The sequence below is a fragment of the Gopherus evgoodei genome, chromosome 3 (assembly GCF_007399415.2).
Source record: "Gopherus evgoodei ecotype Sinaloan lineage chromosome 3, rGopEvg1_v1.p, whole genome shotgun sequence".
NCBI lineage: Eukaryota > Metazoa > Chordata > Testudines > Testudinidae > Gopherus > Gopherus evgoodei.
The window spans coordinates 156,732,974-156,749,359 of NC_044324.1; the positions used below are offsets into that span (position 1 = coordinate 156,732,974).

General features: G+C 39.8%; 1 protein-coding gene across 1 annotated transcript in view; it reads left to right on the forward strand.

Moving 5' to 3' along the window:
- The window catches only part of CRIM1 (cysteine rich transmembrane BMP regulator 1), a 314,546-nt gene that overhangs the window by 289,333 nt on the left and 8,827 nt on the right, over positions 1-16,386 (forward strand). Inside the window, exons 13-16 of the mRNA XM_030557098.1 lie at positions 2,432-2,653; positions 6,387-6,581; positions 7,741-7,863; positions 15,866-16,053. Coding sequence (XP_030412958.1) covers positions 2,432-2,653; positions 6,387-6,581; positions 7,741-7,863; positions 15,866-16,053 — 728 coding nt within the window. The remainder of the gene's footprint in view (positions 1-2,431; positions 2,654-6,386; positions 6,582-7,740; positions 7,864-15,865; positions 16,054-16,386) is intronic.

The window sequence follows — 16,386 nt, forward strand, 5'->3', positions numbered from 1 at the left end:
GCCCAATTTTAATGGGGTTTCCAGGGCCAGCATTAGACTTGCTGGGACCCAATGCAGAAGCTGAAGCCCTAGCTCCAACCCCACCTGGGATTGTGGGGTTCAGGCTGCAGCCTCCTCTTCCCCCCACCCAGAGTGGCAGGGCTCGGGCTCTGCCCCCCTCCGAGGGTCATGTAGTATCTTTGTTGTCAGAAGGGTGCAATGAAGTTTGAGAACCCTGAAATACTGGTCCTGTAGCTCCCATTATCCAAGATGTATCAAATTACTCAAACCTCCATTGGCCAAGATTTAAAAAAAACTGGTACCTACAGTTATTCTCCTAAGTTTATATATCGGCAGCTCAGTAGGTGGCCTGATTTGTAAGAGTTGAACACCTACCAGCTCTCATTGACATCACTGGGGCACTTCTGGGTTTCTTAGCACTTCTGAAAGTCAGGTCACTTAGTTGTCAAGATATGGACTTAAGTTCCCATGGGGAGATTTTCATAGGCACAGAGGCCAGGAAAGTCCACCTCCTGGATTCCTCCATGAACACATGCGAGTTCCAGTTTCACAAAGCAAATTCAGGGTTTGTCAGAGACTGAAGACATGGGCAATCATGCCTCATGCGTGGAGCAGGAATCAGGCCTCATGCGTGGAGCAGGAGTCAGTAGACAGAAATCAGAGCCAAAGGTCAGAGCTGGTTTACCTGGAATGAGGCTAGGCAGGGGCAAGGCTGAGCTGGAGGAAGGAACAAGACAGGAGCAAGGCTGGGAAACAAGAAGGGACAGGAGCTATTTCAACCACTGGCAAATTGTTTGAACAGCCACTGAACTGCTGCTACTGGGCTTAAGAGCTGGTCTGCTGACTCTTCCTATCTATCAGTGGTGTAGCCAATCAGGCCACCTACAACAAGCCAGCTGTGCTCACTAGATTGCCCAGAGACTAGCTCTGCTGCAGGCCCTGATTCCTGATAGGGTTCTTATATACATTTGAGTTTCTACAGAGAATATTTGTTACACTGTAAAGTTAGTGGAGATTAGAACTAATTGGGAAGTGATATTTTCCCCCACAAAAAGTTTTGGTTTCTCCTTGAAAACATGAAACCAACGTAAAGCAAACCAAAAAAAAAAAAGTATTAAATTTCATTTTCAGTTTTTTCAATGAAAGCGCAAATATTTTCTTCCAAAATAAATGTTACAGGGTGGGGGAAAGAGGAGTTTTATTTTTGACTAAACTTCATTTTTATGTCAATTTTTTTGGACCTGCTGTAGTGACATGCAGTGCCTTGTTCCTCTCTGATTTGTGCACATGAACTCCATTCGTGGTACAAGTGCATGCAACATCCCACTTCTTTGGCTAGCAGGATTCATCAGGGAACCCCGCCTCAACACATCCAGAAGGCATAAAGGGCAGAGCAGGCCTAGCTGCCCCTTATTTCCTTCTTACCAGCCATGGCAGGGAGATGAAACCTCTGCAGTGTTCACCTGCTTCTCTGTGACTCTGTTGCAGTTAGAGTTAGTGATTAGTTAGTATAGTTAAAGGTAGGTAGTTAACTCTTAGTTGGCTTGAAAAAATGAGAGAAAATTTTGTATATTTATTTTACTAATTTTCCTTAAGTAGTTAGTAGGCGCAATGCTCAACCCTCCTTTCCTCAGATATTGGGATTAGATCTGCTAAGGCAGAAGCAAAATCTCTGGATCCCTGGAATTTAATACATGTCCCTCCTCTGATGTTTCTGTGCTATTCAATGATAGGCACAGGAAGTGCCTTTTTTCTTTAGGCAAAGGACACAAGGAATTCAGGTCTGCCAATATCTCAGTAACAAATCGCGGAAGGAAAGATCACCCAAGCAGGTGACCAGCTTGATTCAAATAACCTATGTCAAAATGGGACTCAGAGTCAGTAGAAAAAAATCCTCACTTACTCTACATGGAACTCAGGCCACACATTTCACAGAGGCTTCCAGATAGGGCTGTCTTGTCGCCTTTATTGAAGTAGGACTAGTAGCACCCACCGCTGAGCAAAAAATAACTGCCCAATAGTCATCAAACAGACATGCATGTGGACAGGTACTCAAAGGAGAAAGAATGGTTATTTACCTTATGGTAATTCTTGTTCTTCAAAATGTGTTCTCCAAATGGGTACCATGACCTGCCTTCCTTCCCTGTAACTATGGAGTCCTACTGTTCTGGAATTCTGTATTGGTGAAGGAACTAACCAACAGTTAGGCCCACTCCATTCTATATGTCCTCGGGTAAGGAGATGCCAGGACATCTAGGGCACAGGTGCAGCCCCATTGGAAGCTGCTGGCCAAAAGAATCCAATCTCATGGATGGAATGCATGCAGACCAAGTGTGGAATCATGTAGACAAAAGATCTGAAAAGAATCACAGTAACTTTAAGGTAAGTAATCGTTCTTTACTTCTGCTGATCTGTCTATTCATATTTTTAGATGAACCTCTTCAGCCTTCCTCTTCGAGCAATGAAAGCATGCCCAGTTACTGCAAAAATGATGAAGGAGATATTTTCCTGACAGCTGAGTCCTGGAAACCCAATGTCTGTACTAGTTGTATTTGCATGGATGGTGTGATTAGCTGCTACTCCGAATCTTGCCCACCAGTATCCTGTGAGAGACCTGTTTTGAGAAAAGGACAGTGTTGTCCTTATTGTATAGGTAAGCAATAAACAAAATAGTTTGCTTGGGAATAAGAAGAAAGAGGTATATTTTCAGTCAGTCGGAGGTACAGTCTCCTTTTGTGTTGGTGCAGTTTGTGCCTGCAATTGCATAGTAGGCAAAAATCTGAGTATTTGAATCTCTAGCTACCTGATTTGCACCTACAATGAGATAATTAGTAGGGCAAAAATCCAGATGCAGCTTGCACCAAAAAATGGGAGATCACCCTTTTGAAAATTTACAACTTGGTCACTTATCACAATTCATTAAAATATTAAAGAGAAATCCATCCTGGTTGTATTTAATATCTTCTGTAATAATATGTAAGAGGATATAAGCAGCATATTAAATACAACTGTAGATAATGCTAAATTATTGTGAAAACTTGAAGAGGAAAGAGACATTTTAGGAAGGAATAAAAATAGGTTAGAAATATAGCTAGAAAAATGCTGAGTCAACATGGAAAAATGCAAGTTGTATCTGGAGAAAAATGCTTGGAAGCTGCTGAACCAACTGTGGGCAAGAGAGCCAGGCTAGGCTCCCTCCAACTATCTCTTAGACCTAGCAAATAGCCTGCTGGGGCCTTCTCCCACGTTGGGGAAAACCAGATGTGGCCGGATATCCTTTAACTCCATGTGGTAAATGGGGAAAGCAGAAGGAGAGAGACAGATGGGCCAGGCTTCTCACCACCACCCTCCAAGACCCAGTATCTGGTCCTTGCAGCCCATCCCTCGCCTCCAAATAACAGCTTTCTCCTGCTGCTAGCCAAGATAATAAAACCTATAAGTCAAGCGCTAGAAATCTGAAGGGGAGCTGTAAACCTGACATTTCCTAACTTTTCAGTGCTTAACTTTGCAATCAAAATAACATACTTTTGCTGTAGTTAATATTTTTATGTCATAAAATATTATAGCACCTTATATTCAAGGATTATCCAATGTTCTACAGCAAATTGAAGAAGTGAAGTGCTATATATTAATAGTGTTGTTATTAAGTATCAAAATATTTCAAAACCACACTCAGCATACCCCTATGATTGAGATAAATATTATTATACCTATTATATAGATGGGTAAAATGAGCCCTATCTACTGAAACATCGGTTCCACTGCCTCTCATTTTTTTTTGTTGCATTTCTTTGAATTCCCTCCATATTTTTCTCCACTTCTTCCTGGAAATGAGGGTCACAAAACTGAAATATCATAAGTGCTTTCTGATCAGTGCAAAGGACTGTATCACTTCACCTTGTTCATGGTATGATATTTCTGCGTAGGATACCCTAAATTGTAGTTCTTTGCATTTAAAAAAATCATTTGCCATCTGCTACCCGATATGTCTGTTAATCTATAAGGTGCCACAGGACTCTGTCACTTATTACAGATCCAGACTAACACGGCTACCCCTCTGATACTTAAATACCTAAGTTACTCTTTGTTGTACATGCTGCTTGTAAACTTTTTACGTTTCTCTTACCTTGGCAAAGGAAATAGTCTAGCTAGTTTTATTTTAATTTGTCACTTCATAGTCAATTTTACTTTTATATTCCTATGTACTAACACAGTGTTGCTCTGTTTCAGCTGCAAATACCTAAATTTTAGAGCAGTTATGAGCTGCTAATTTCCCTTTTTGTAACAACAATTCAATCCAGAATATAAAAGCAAAATTTCAACTACTGCTCAAACATAGTCTCCTAATGATGACTTATTTTCTCATACCAACTTACTATAGTATATTTTCTGTCAGAAAATGTTTTTATGGACACTGTAGATAAATATATTTCTATTGTTTTCCATTATTTTGTGTTCTTTGCACTGTGTATGCAATTAATTACTTGGTCTCATGGACTCTAGGAGCATGTTCACTAACATAAAGTTCCCTAATATAAAAGTTTGGCTATATAAAGACTGTATAGAAACTTTTTTGTTCTTTTTGTCTCCAAATTCCTTCCTCACTACTGCTAGTATGAATGGTGGGGCAGACATCTGGGAAAAAACAAAAACCTGGAACATTTATAAAATATGTCTTGCTCTTTTTGGCAGCTTTCAGTAGCTTTTCTTTGTTTATATTTGAAAATGTGGCTTTCATATGCTTCCTGTTGTTCTGCTTTTGGATGGCTTCCTGAGCACTTCTCTAAAGCATCTCTTGCTGTACAGTCCTCCTTAGTATTTTTATCCCACAGTTGAGAGAGAATTTGGTAGGCAAAATCTGCAGGGTATCTTGCTCAGTTGTTGGAACTCTCAAAGCAAAGGTTTCACATTCTGTTTTTCATCATTTTTATTTTTGGATGCAGAGCATGATGGCTTTTAGACATCCATATTTAGTATAGTTACAAGTTCAGCAAGTCTTGTTTTGCAGGCCCTGCATCCTTTCCTCTGACTTTTCTATTACTTTTTCCATACATCTTGACTTTTTCCCAAATTCACCTTCCATGTTAAACATTCTCCTTTCTTATGTAGAGAGACTGTTATTTCCCATTGAGAACCTCCCTCTTGCTTATAGGAGAGAAATGGAGAGCTATATGATGAGAGAGAAGATAACTAAGGTTGTCTTGCGCTTATTTTTGGCATGGTTTTTGCATTTGATTAATGGCTGGTTCAGACAAATGTCTTTTACTGGGGCCCATGGAAGCTATGAGAAGAGGTAGTTGGAGCTGTGCACCCCATCTTTCATGACCGCTTCTGCTGTACTTTCATCATCGGAAGGTAGGGTTGCACTTTTGTACATGGATCCCCTACTGCTTCTTTCTTCCCAGCTCCCACTGCATTGAAGACTCCTGACCTAGGAGCAATGGCTTCCATCTGTCTCCTGGTTCAAGTTTCAGTTGCGATGGAATCCACATGAATGAAAAAAACATTGAGGCTAGTCCTTTGTTAGGACTTCTATTCACTCATTTACTTTACCAGTTCATGAGCTCTAGCATCACTACTCTTCAATATTTTCTTTGTGTTAATTCCATAAAATGGGATCCACTCTGAGTCCTCTTCCTTCAAAGCACTCTGTGCAATGCCATATCCTTTGGTTTTGTTTGGCAAAATTCAATTTTTATTTTTATCATTTTGCTGGATAATATTGATCTTTATTTAATTTTTATCAATTTTAAATTTTAACTGTGTGTGTGAAAAATCTTAAAATAATAAAAACAGTGCCTAAACTCCTAAGCTTCTGATGCATATCAAGTGAAACCTGTTCTTAAATGTAACCTGGAAAGTTATCTGTATTTTCATACACTCTGTTTCTCTCACAAAGTGGAAAACAAACTCACTCATATCACTGAAAATAGAGCAATTCTTTTATTGTGAAAATAGTAAAACTGTTAGTGTTTTACTTATAAAATATTTGTTTTGTCTATAGCATTGCACTCTTAGTGTCAGAATGGGTCTGATGCATGCATGCAAGATAACTGAAAGAGGAATGGAGATATATTGAATTTAACGCAATATTAGATTGCATTTTTTAAACAGAAAACCACTGTTGTGAAGTTTTATGTTCCTATTTTCTTTTTCCTTGTACATATGAAACTGGACTGGTTGCAAAAATTTCACAGTTTTGTTAAGCATCTGGTATTTTCACGTTTTACTGTCATAACTTATGCATTACGTAGTCAATGGATATGGGTTTAAAGTTTTAAGTAATTGGGCTCATGGCCCTTTTTTTATTTGTTCCTCATTGGATTTTTTTTAATATGTTTATATTTTGCCATATCAAGTCGTCATAGCCATTTTTTTTCCAACAGAAGATACAATACCAAAGAAGGTGGTTTGTCACTTTAGTGGAAAAACATATGCAGATGAGGAACGTTGGGACATTGACAGCTGCACACACTGCTACTGCCTGCAGGGTCAGACCCTTTGCTCCACTGTCAGTTGCCCCCCTCTACCCTGTGTAGAACCCATCAACGTTGAGGGAAGTTGCTGTCCCATGTGCCCAGGTAATAAAACCATGGTCCTAAATTTTACAAGTTATACTGTTGTCAGATGCTATAATCAGGCACAGATTATTGTACTCTATTTGAATGTTGATTCACATTGAGCAACATATGCAAAGGATAACAGGCGTTGTTGATTATGTCACAAGAGACAGAGAGACACAGAAGAACAACTCAGGAAACTGCATACTCACCACAGATAAGAAAGTAGTGCACAACAGTATAGTTCAAATCTCACATGTTCTGAGGAAGGACTGTTAACTCAAAGATTAACTGTTTTGCCATTGTTCTCTCCAAATGACCTTTCATTAAATTATTAGATAAGTGAAGGGTAAGAGGAAATATTTTGATTCCTCTGTAGACTCCACTGCTACCTAATGTTTCTGGTGCTCCACAAGTCTGGGATATTGTTTCAAATCATTTTTATTAATAACATTTTAAGTTGCTTATATGAGTACTTTCAGTTGTGACTTGCATGTAATGGGACAGTTTCTCAGCCATGCACATAATGGAACCAAAGGAGTTTGGTGCAGCTTCCTGAATCTGGCCTGGCTTCTTATAGCGGTTTATTACAGCTGTTTTTACCTATGCAAGTTGTTATCCTCCAAGAGGCTATCTGCCAGTCAGAGAACTTCAGCCATGCCCCTACAAAGGGGGCTGCAAAAAAGTTGGTTATAGGAGCCAGTCATGCAACCCTACACCAGCTGCAGAGATCCAGCTGCTTTCTTGGCTTTTTATGCCACTAGAGCAGCACAAAGGGACCAGATTGTACTAGAGAATCTTGCCAAATATATTATGTGTTATGAAAAGATATTTCACTTGAAAAATTTAATACAAGACTGTCCCATTCAGTTTACACTGGCATAGTAGTACTGGTAGCAACCATTGGTATTCTGTACTTTATTAAATGAATTAAAAGATACGAAAATCCATTGCACAAACAATAACTTTCTAAATGTACTCAGTAAATAAATATGTCATAGCAGATAAAAAAAATTCTATAACCGTAATGATGAGAACTCCTGAACCACCGATAAGATCCACAGGGTTAAAAGAACAATCCACAAGAAACATTTTCTGAATTAAGAGTTCAGCATCTGTTGATAGGTGCCTCAAAATGCTGATTTGGTGGATTGAGAAAAATATTTATCTCATTTTGCAGAGATGTATGTACCTGAGCCCACCAACATCCCTATTGAGAAGACAAATCATCGAGGAGATGCTGAACTAGAAGCACCAATTTGGCCTACACCCAGTGAAAATGATATTGTCCATCTCCACAGAGGTGAGATCTGGCAGAGATTGTTAATTGTACTCTATTAGGTCTGTGATTACTACACATGTCTTAGCACATCGATTTGTCTTGGGAAGAAAGTAAAGGTGTAAATGAGCCATCTTTTTGATAGGCTTGCAGAATATTAAGATAAGATCTAGACATAATTTCTGTAGGACAAAAACCAGAAATAATTCAATCTAGCATTCTGTACTAGAAGCAGAATGCCTGAAATGTTTCATTATGTCAGAAACTTTTTATTTCAGAAGGTTGAAAAAGCTATTGGGGGGAAGCTGTTCTAGATTTGATTTTAACAAATAGGGAGGAACTCGTTGAGAATTTGAAAGTGGAAGGCAGCTTGGGTGACAGTGATCATGAAATCATAGAGTTCACAATTCTAAGGAAAGGTAGAAGGGAGAACAGCAAAATAGAGACAATGGATTTAAGGAAGGCGGATTTTGGTAAGCTCAGAGAGCTGATAGGTAAGGCCCCATGGGAATCAAGACTGAGGGGAAAAACAACTGGGGAGAGTTGGCAGTATTTCAAAGGGACACTATTAAGGGCCCAAAAGCAAGCAATTCTGCTGGGTAGGAAAAATAGAAAATGCGGCAAGAGACTAGCTTGGCTTAACCATGAGATCTCGCATGACCTACAAAATAAAAAGGAGTCATATAAAAAATGGAAACTAGGTCAGATTACAAAGGATGAATATAGGCAAACAACACAGGAATGCAGGGGCAAGATTAGAAAGGCAAAGGCACAAAATGAGCTCAAACTAGCTATGGGAATAAAGGGAAACAAGAAGACTTTTTATCAATACATTAGAAGCAAGAGGAAGACCAAAGACAAGGTAGGCCCACTGCTCAGTGAGGAGGGAGAAACAGTACAGGAAACTTGGAAATGGCAAAGATGCTCAATGACTTTTCTTTGTTTTGGTCTTCACCGAGAAGTCTGAAGGAATGCCTAAAATGGTGAATGCTAATAGGAAGGGGGTAGGTTTGGAAGATAAAATAAAAAAAGAACAAGTTAAAAATCTCTTAGAAAAGTTAGATGCCTGCAAGTCACCAGGGCCTGATGAAATGCATCCTAGAATATTCAAGGAGCTAATAGAGGAGGTATCTGAACCTCTAGCTAGTATCTTTGGAAAATCATAGGAGACAGGAGAGATTCCAGAAGACTGGAAAAGGCCAAATATAGTGCCCATCTATAAAAAGGGAAATAAAGAAAACCCAGGAAACTACAGACCAGTTAGTTTAACTTCTGTGCGAGGAAAGATAATGGAGCAAGTAATTAAGGAAATCATCTGCAAACACTTGGAAGGTGGTAAGGTGACAGGGAATAGCCAGCATGGATTTGTAAAGAACAAATCATGTCAAACCAATCTGATATCTTTGATAGGATAATGAGTCTTGTGGATAAGGAAGAAGCGATGGATGTAGTATACCTAGACTTTAGTAAGGCATTTGATATGGTCTCGCATGATATTCTTATCAATAAACTAGGCAAATACAACTTAGATGGGGCTACTATAAGGTGGGTGCATAACTGGCTGGATAACAGTACCCAGTGTAGTTATTATTTGTTCCCAATCCTGCTGGAAAGGTATAACAAGTGGGGTTCCGCAGGGGTCTGCTTTGGGACCGGCTCTGTTCAATATCTTCATCAACAACTTAGATACTGGCATAGAAAGTACGCTTATTAGGTGTGCACATGATACCAAACTGGGAGGGATTGCAACTGCTTTGGAGGATAGGGTCATAATTCAAAATCAACTGGACAAATTGGAGAAATGGTCTGAGGTAAATAGGATGAAGTTTAATGAAGACAAATGCAAAGTGTTCCACTTAGGAAATAACAATGAGTTTCACACATACAGAAAGAGAAGAGACTGTCTAGGAACCAGCACTGCAGAAAGGAATCTAGGGTTTATACTGGGCCACAAGCTACATGAGTCAACAGTGTGATGCTGTTGCAAAAAAAGCAAACATGATTCTGGGATGCATTAACAGGTGGTGTGAGCAAGACATGAGAAGTCATTCTTCCACTCTACTCTGTCCTGGTTAGGCCTCAACTGGAGTATTATGTCCAGTTCTGGGTACCACATTTCAAGAAAGATGTGGAGAAAATGGAGAGGGTCCAGAGAAGAGCAACAAGAATGATTAAAGGTCTAGAGAACATGACCTATGAAGGAAGGCTGAAGGAATTGGGTTTGTTTAGTTTGGAAAAGAGAAGACTGAGAGAGGGGACATGATAGCAGTTTTCAGGTATCCAAAAGGGTGTCATAAGGAGGAGGGAGAAAACTTGTTCTTCTTAGCCTCTAAGGATAGAACAAGAAGCAATGGGCTTAAACTGCAGCAAGGGAGGTTTATGTTGGACATTAGGAAAAAGTTCCTGTCAGGGTGGTTATATACTGGAACAAATAGCCTAGGGAAGTTGTGGAATCTCCATCTCTGGAGATATTTAAGAGGAGGTTAGATAAATGTCTATCAGGGATGGTCTAGACAGTATTTGGTCCTGCCATGAGAGCAGGGGACTGGACTCGATGACCTCTCGAGGTCCCTTCCATCCCTAAAGTCTGTGAATCTATGAATGCATGCCCATCCTTCAATTTTTTTTTATTTTAAAGCAGCAAAATAAACATTTAAAATAAGTTCCAGTATGTAATATTAAAAAGATTATAATACATGTAACACTTGGCTACAAAACAAAGTAAATCAATAAAATAGTTTTGAAGTGTCTTCTTAAATACTGTCAGTCTGATTCTACCACCCTTGTTCACATTAAGTAGATTTACTCATAAGAGTAGTAGTGAATAAAATCAATGGCAGTATCCTCTTGGGAAGTGTGTCACAACTGGACCCTTAATAACCAAAAATAGGTGGTTGTCTAGGTTCTTGAAACCATCATCATAGTGCCAGCACCTTTATAAATTTATTAAAATGAGCAGATCTCTGTACTGTATCTCTCTCCTTCCCCCATTAGGGTGGGAGATTTTTTTGTTTTTAAATATGTGGTTTTAATGATCAGTACTTGACAGATGTTATGATATGGAGGTTAAATTACCAACGTAATTTAAGAGAATTGTTTGGCTTTACAGGAAGCCATGTGATGTGCACATAGCAATTGCTGCATTGAATGCTGACGAGTATGTGTTCGGCAGCGTCCACAAGACACTTGTTCTATTGGAGTGTTGACATTTGTCTCCCCTAGGCACTGCGTTGCTACCATAGAGGCAGATAATCCAATGGAACAAGTGTCTAGTGTGATGAACAGTGTTTAGAATGAAAAGTCAAATGAGCGTAGACACTATTAAAGCGATTCTTTTGCTCAAGCTGAATGTTATAGACACCTGTTTTGGTGCTTTATGGGAAACAGAGCTCTGAACACTAAATTACTGGAATAAACCTCCACTTTAAGAAATATAATAGTTGCTCTTCAGTCAGAAACTGGCAACAGCAACATCTGCATGCATGTTTTTTTTAAGGTGAACTTTCTCTTTAGGGTCACGAAATACTCATGCAGAATGTTACCACAAGTGTGTCCTTGTTTTGTACTGTGATATAAAGTCATTTTAGACCCATATCATCTTTGGCTGGGGAAGTTCAGCAGGGAGATACTGGATTTGTTGTCAGAGGAGATCATCAATATTTATTTTCAGGAGGACATGGTATTAGTATACCTTGAAGAAGCATCTGTTGAGCTTAGAATCTTTCCCATTATCACACTTTCTAGTGTTTTTCAAAAAAAAAAAAAATTACTGAGAAAGTAGTAGCAGAGCAACTCTGGTGATATCTGGGGTCCTCAGACTTTTTTGACTATATCAGCATTGTTTTAGACCAGTGTATAGTATCGAGGCTGTGCAGTTTGCAGTGGTCGATCATCTCCCTTTGGCAGTAAAGATGTCCATACTAATTCTTTGAGACGTATCGGCTCTGTCTTCGATTGTTGTTGACTGAGTTATTGTTACTCGTATGTGGATCTGGCAAGCTCAGGATTTGCTCTCGAGTGACTTCATTCTTTTCGGATTGAGAAGATCAAGAGCTGTTATTCATCAGCCCTCAAAGTTCTCTTGGTGAGGGTCATACACAAGTGTTGCCACCCATCTGTTCAATATGTATCTGAGGCCACTAAAAATAATAGTAAAGAATCCTGTAATGCAGGATCTTGTTTGCAGGTGATACTCATCTCTATATGTCTTTTCATCATACCTAGATGGTAGAGTTGGTCCCAGCTTTCCCAGTGTCTTCACTGTTTAGGCCTGGATAAGAGCTAGCATGCTGAAATACAACACCAATAATGTAGAGGGAACACTGGTACGCTGGGGAAAACAGCAAAAGGAAGTAGCAGAATCTATATTTATTCGCTTCCTCATCTGAGACACATTGTCTCCCTTTTGATACTTGGAGATACTGTGGGATTGTGAGCTGCTTCTCCATGTTCAGATAGCAATAATTAAAACAGTTGTGCCTTCTCATCTCCAGATTGGATTTCTGAAATGCTGTCTATTTGGAGTTACTATTTTATTAGATATTATTTCTGCCCATGAGTTAGTGAAATCCAAGCTCTTATGTTGAACTTTCTGTACATTGTTTTTCATGCTGATAGTCTCATTCAGACCATGTCATAAACTCGTTCCAAAGATGGTTGGCATTTTCATCATAACCAGTATATTCACCTACCAGTTTTCTCCCCTAGACCCCATAATTTCAGCAGAAAGAAAGCTTAATATCTTATATTTTAAAAGAGCTCTTTAATACTACTTGAACAGAATGAGACTTTTAGGTCTATTCTTAGATTGTTTATAGCATATAGTGGCAGAGCTAAGGGCAAATCTGCATCTTCCAGAGTCTAAATGGATTGTGCGAGCTGTATGAGGGTAGCTTATGAGACTATTAAACTGAATCTTCCTTCAAACATTTCAGCTCATTCTGCCAGAACACTGACTTCATCAGACATGTTCCCTCTCATAGAATTATGTACAGCAGCTACATGATCTTCAGTTCAAATTCTTACTAGACACTACTCATTAGAGGCATCATCAAGAGTGAACACTCGAATTGGAAGAGCAGTCCTACAATCTTTGTTCCAGTAAATTCCTCGCTCGCACCCTAAGGTGTTGAACTGCTTGCTAGCAGGCGCAGCTTCAGGCACCAGTGTGCCAAGCACGTTCCTGGGGCGGCAAGCCATGGAGGGTGCTCTGTCGGTCGCTGCGAGGGCGGCAGACAGGTTGCCTTCAGTGGCATGCCTGCGGAGGGTCTGCTGGTCCCGCAGTTTCGGCGGACCTCCCGCAGGCGTGCCACTGAATCCACGGGACCGGGGACCTCCTGCAGGCAAGCCGCCGAAGGCAGCCTGCCTGCCGTGCTTGGAGCAGCAAAATACCTAGAGCCACCCCTGCTTGCTAGACACCATTAGTGGGATCCAAATGTATAGGAGCTTGAAGAAGAAACAATAATTGTTACTCAGCTCTACAGTAACTGTGGTTCTTCTAGATGGTCTGTTTATGTGGATCCCACAATCTACCCTCCATCCCTGCAGATCGTATTTTATTATTGACACTTGGAGCATCAGAAAAATTGGTTAGTATTTGAGGTCATTCTGCTCTTGGGAGGAGGAGCACAAGAGCATGAGATATATGCATGTGTGACCCCTAGAGGGCACTTCTAGAGAAAAAATGTCTGATCTCCTATGTAGGGGCACCAGCACGCCATGAGTGGATTCCACATGCACAGACCATCTTGAAGAATCACAGTTACTGTAAGAAAAGTAACCATTTTTTCCAGTATGTGCCTTGATTGAAAGAATGCACCTGACGTGAGCCTCAAGGCTACTCCAATAAAAATTCTGCTGAATAAACATCCCAGAGTCTGTGAAGGCACCAAGATTTCCGTATTAATCAACCCAGAGGAAAGGGACATCAAGAAGCAAAAATAATTTAAGGAAAAAAACAGCATAAATTATTTTTTGCCTTAAATGCCATGTCTGAAGATACTGAAAAAGCAACGAGGAGTCCTTGTGGCACCTTAGAGACTAACAAATTTATTTTGGCATAAGCTTTCATGAGCTAGAACCCACTTCATCAGATGCATGAAGTGGAAAATACAGGAGCAGGTATAAATACATGAAAAGATAGGAGTTGCCTTACCAAGTGTGAGGTCAGTCTAACGAGACAATTTAATTAACAGTAGGATACCAAGGGAAGAAAAATAACTTTTGTAGTGGTAATTAGTGGCCCATTTCAAACAGTTGACAAGAAGGTGTGAGTCTTTATTCAGGCCTAATTTGATGGTGTCCAGTTTGCAAATTAATTCCAGTTCTGCAGTTTCACGTTGCAGTCTGTTTTTTGTTGAAGAATTGCCACTTTTAGGTTTGTTATTGAGTGACCAGGGAGATTGAAGTGTTCTCCTACCGGTTTTTGAATGTTGTTATTCCTGATGTCAGATTTGTGTCCATTTATTCTTTTGTGTAGAGACTGTCCGGTTTGGCCAATGTACATGACAAAGAAGCATTGCTGGAGCATGATAGCATATGTCACATTGGTAGATGTGCAGGTGAATAAGCCCCTGATAGTGTGGCTGATGTGGTTAGGTCCTGTGATAGTGTCCCTTGAATAGAAATGTGGACAGAGTTGGCACTTGGGTTTGTTACAGGGTTTGGTTCCTGGGTTGGTGTTTTTGCTGTGTGCTATGTAGTTGCTGGTGAGTATTTGCTTCAGGTTCGGGGGCTGTCTGTAAGCGAGGACTGACCCATCTCCCAAGGTCTATGAGAGTGAGGGATCGTCCTTCAGGATAGGTTGTAGTTCCTTGATGATGCGCTGGAGAGGTTTTAGTTGGGGGCTATAGGTGATGGCTAGTGGCATCCTGTTACATTTTGTTGGGCCTGTCTTGTAGTAGGTGACTTCTGGGTACCCTTCTTGCTCTGTCAATCTGTTTCTTCACTTCAGCAGGTGGGTATTGTAGTTTTAAGAACGCTTGATAGAAATCCTGTAGGTGTTTTTCTCTGTCTGAGGGATCGGAGCAAAAGCAGTTGTATCTTAGAGCTTGGCTGTAGACAATGGATTGTGTGATGTGGTCTGGACGAAAGCTGGAGGCATGTAAGTAAGTATAGCAGTCAGTAGGTTTCCGGTATAGGATGATGTTTATGTGACCATCGCTTATTAGCACTGTAGGTCTAGGAAGTGGACGCCATGCATCTGATGAAGTGGGTTCTAGCCCACGAAATCTGATGCCCAAATAAATGTTAGTCTCTAAGGTGCCACAAGAACTCCTCATTTGTTTTTGCTGATACAGACTAACACGGCTACCACTCTGAAACCTGAAGATTCCTAAGTGTTGCAAGGAACAAGTGCTGAGCTTACTGTAACTCAGGTCCTCAAAGATATAAAAGGGAAATGAAAAACAGATATAATATTATAAGAAATAAGTATCTGTGTCTTATGTACATGTATGTTCCATATTACTGTAAAACCAGAGAACCTTGCAATCCTTAATGTATTTATATTTACAGCACTACTGTGAGGTAGCTTTTACAGTATGATCAAAAATAGGTAATTAAGCTGGAATCTCATATAGGAGAAGCTGAGAAAAAAATTGGCTCTTGGAGAACAGCCACCACACTGAAAGGATAAAACAAGACAGTGAAAGATCTACTATAAATAAACATGATCATAGAAAAATGATGGCTTCATAAATCACAACTGATAGAATGTCATAGTATTATTAGGACGACCAAAAGATAAAAATCCACTTCATATGGAATAGTTACTTGAAAATATGCAGAAATCATTATTCCGGCCACAAAAACTGTGGCTAATAACAAATGAGAGAACACACAAGGGTGACCTTCTCCCTAAATATCAATAGGGTAAAATTTCAGGATATGGTTAACCAAAATAAATAAATAAATACAAGGCCACAGTACTGACACTGGTACTTCCATAATCCTATTCTTGTTTATGGTCAAGACAGAAAAGGAGCACGTAAATGTTTTTGTTGCTAACAAATGCTCACACTTTCAGACATGAGTCATCTTCAAGGAGATTTCAGAGAAGGCATTGGACTACACTCCAGTGAAGATACATCTCTCAACTCTGTTGCCTGGGTGACAGTTCCCATCATGACAGCCCTGGTTCTTATTATAGCCCTTCTGCTTGTCAATCAGAAAAAGCAGTGGATACCAGTGTCCTGCTACAGAGCCCCAACAAAGGTACAATGTTAAAACTTCTATATCTAGATTTTTGCTTTTCTGGAAAGCAGGGAGGTCTCCTGAAATGTATTGTAGGATACAGTTGAGTCCACTTAATGTCAACTCATTTAAATGAATTTTTTCCATGTCTCAAACCGTTTGTACTAATTCAGAACAATTATGCTTATATAATGTCAAATTAATATCACCAATTACCTACTCCATATACTACTGAATTTTCAGGAGGTAAAACCAAGCCAATCTCAGGTGAGACTGTCAGAAAACACAGGCAGACACCCCAAACTAGTAGTAAAGTCTATAATTAGATTTTACCAAACCAATACCAAATGTGCA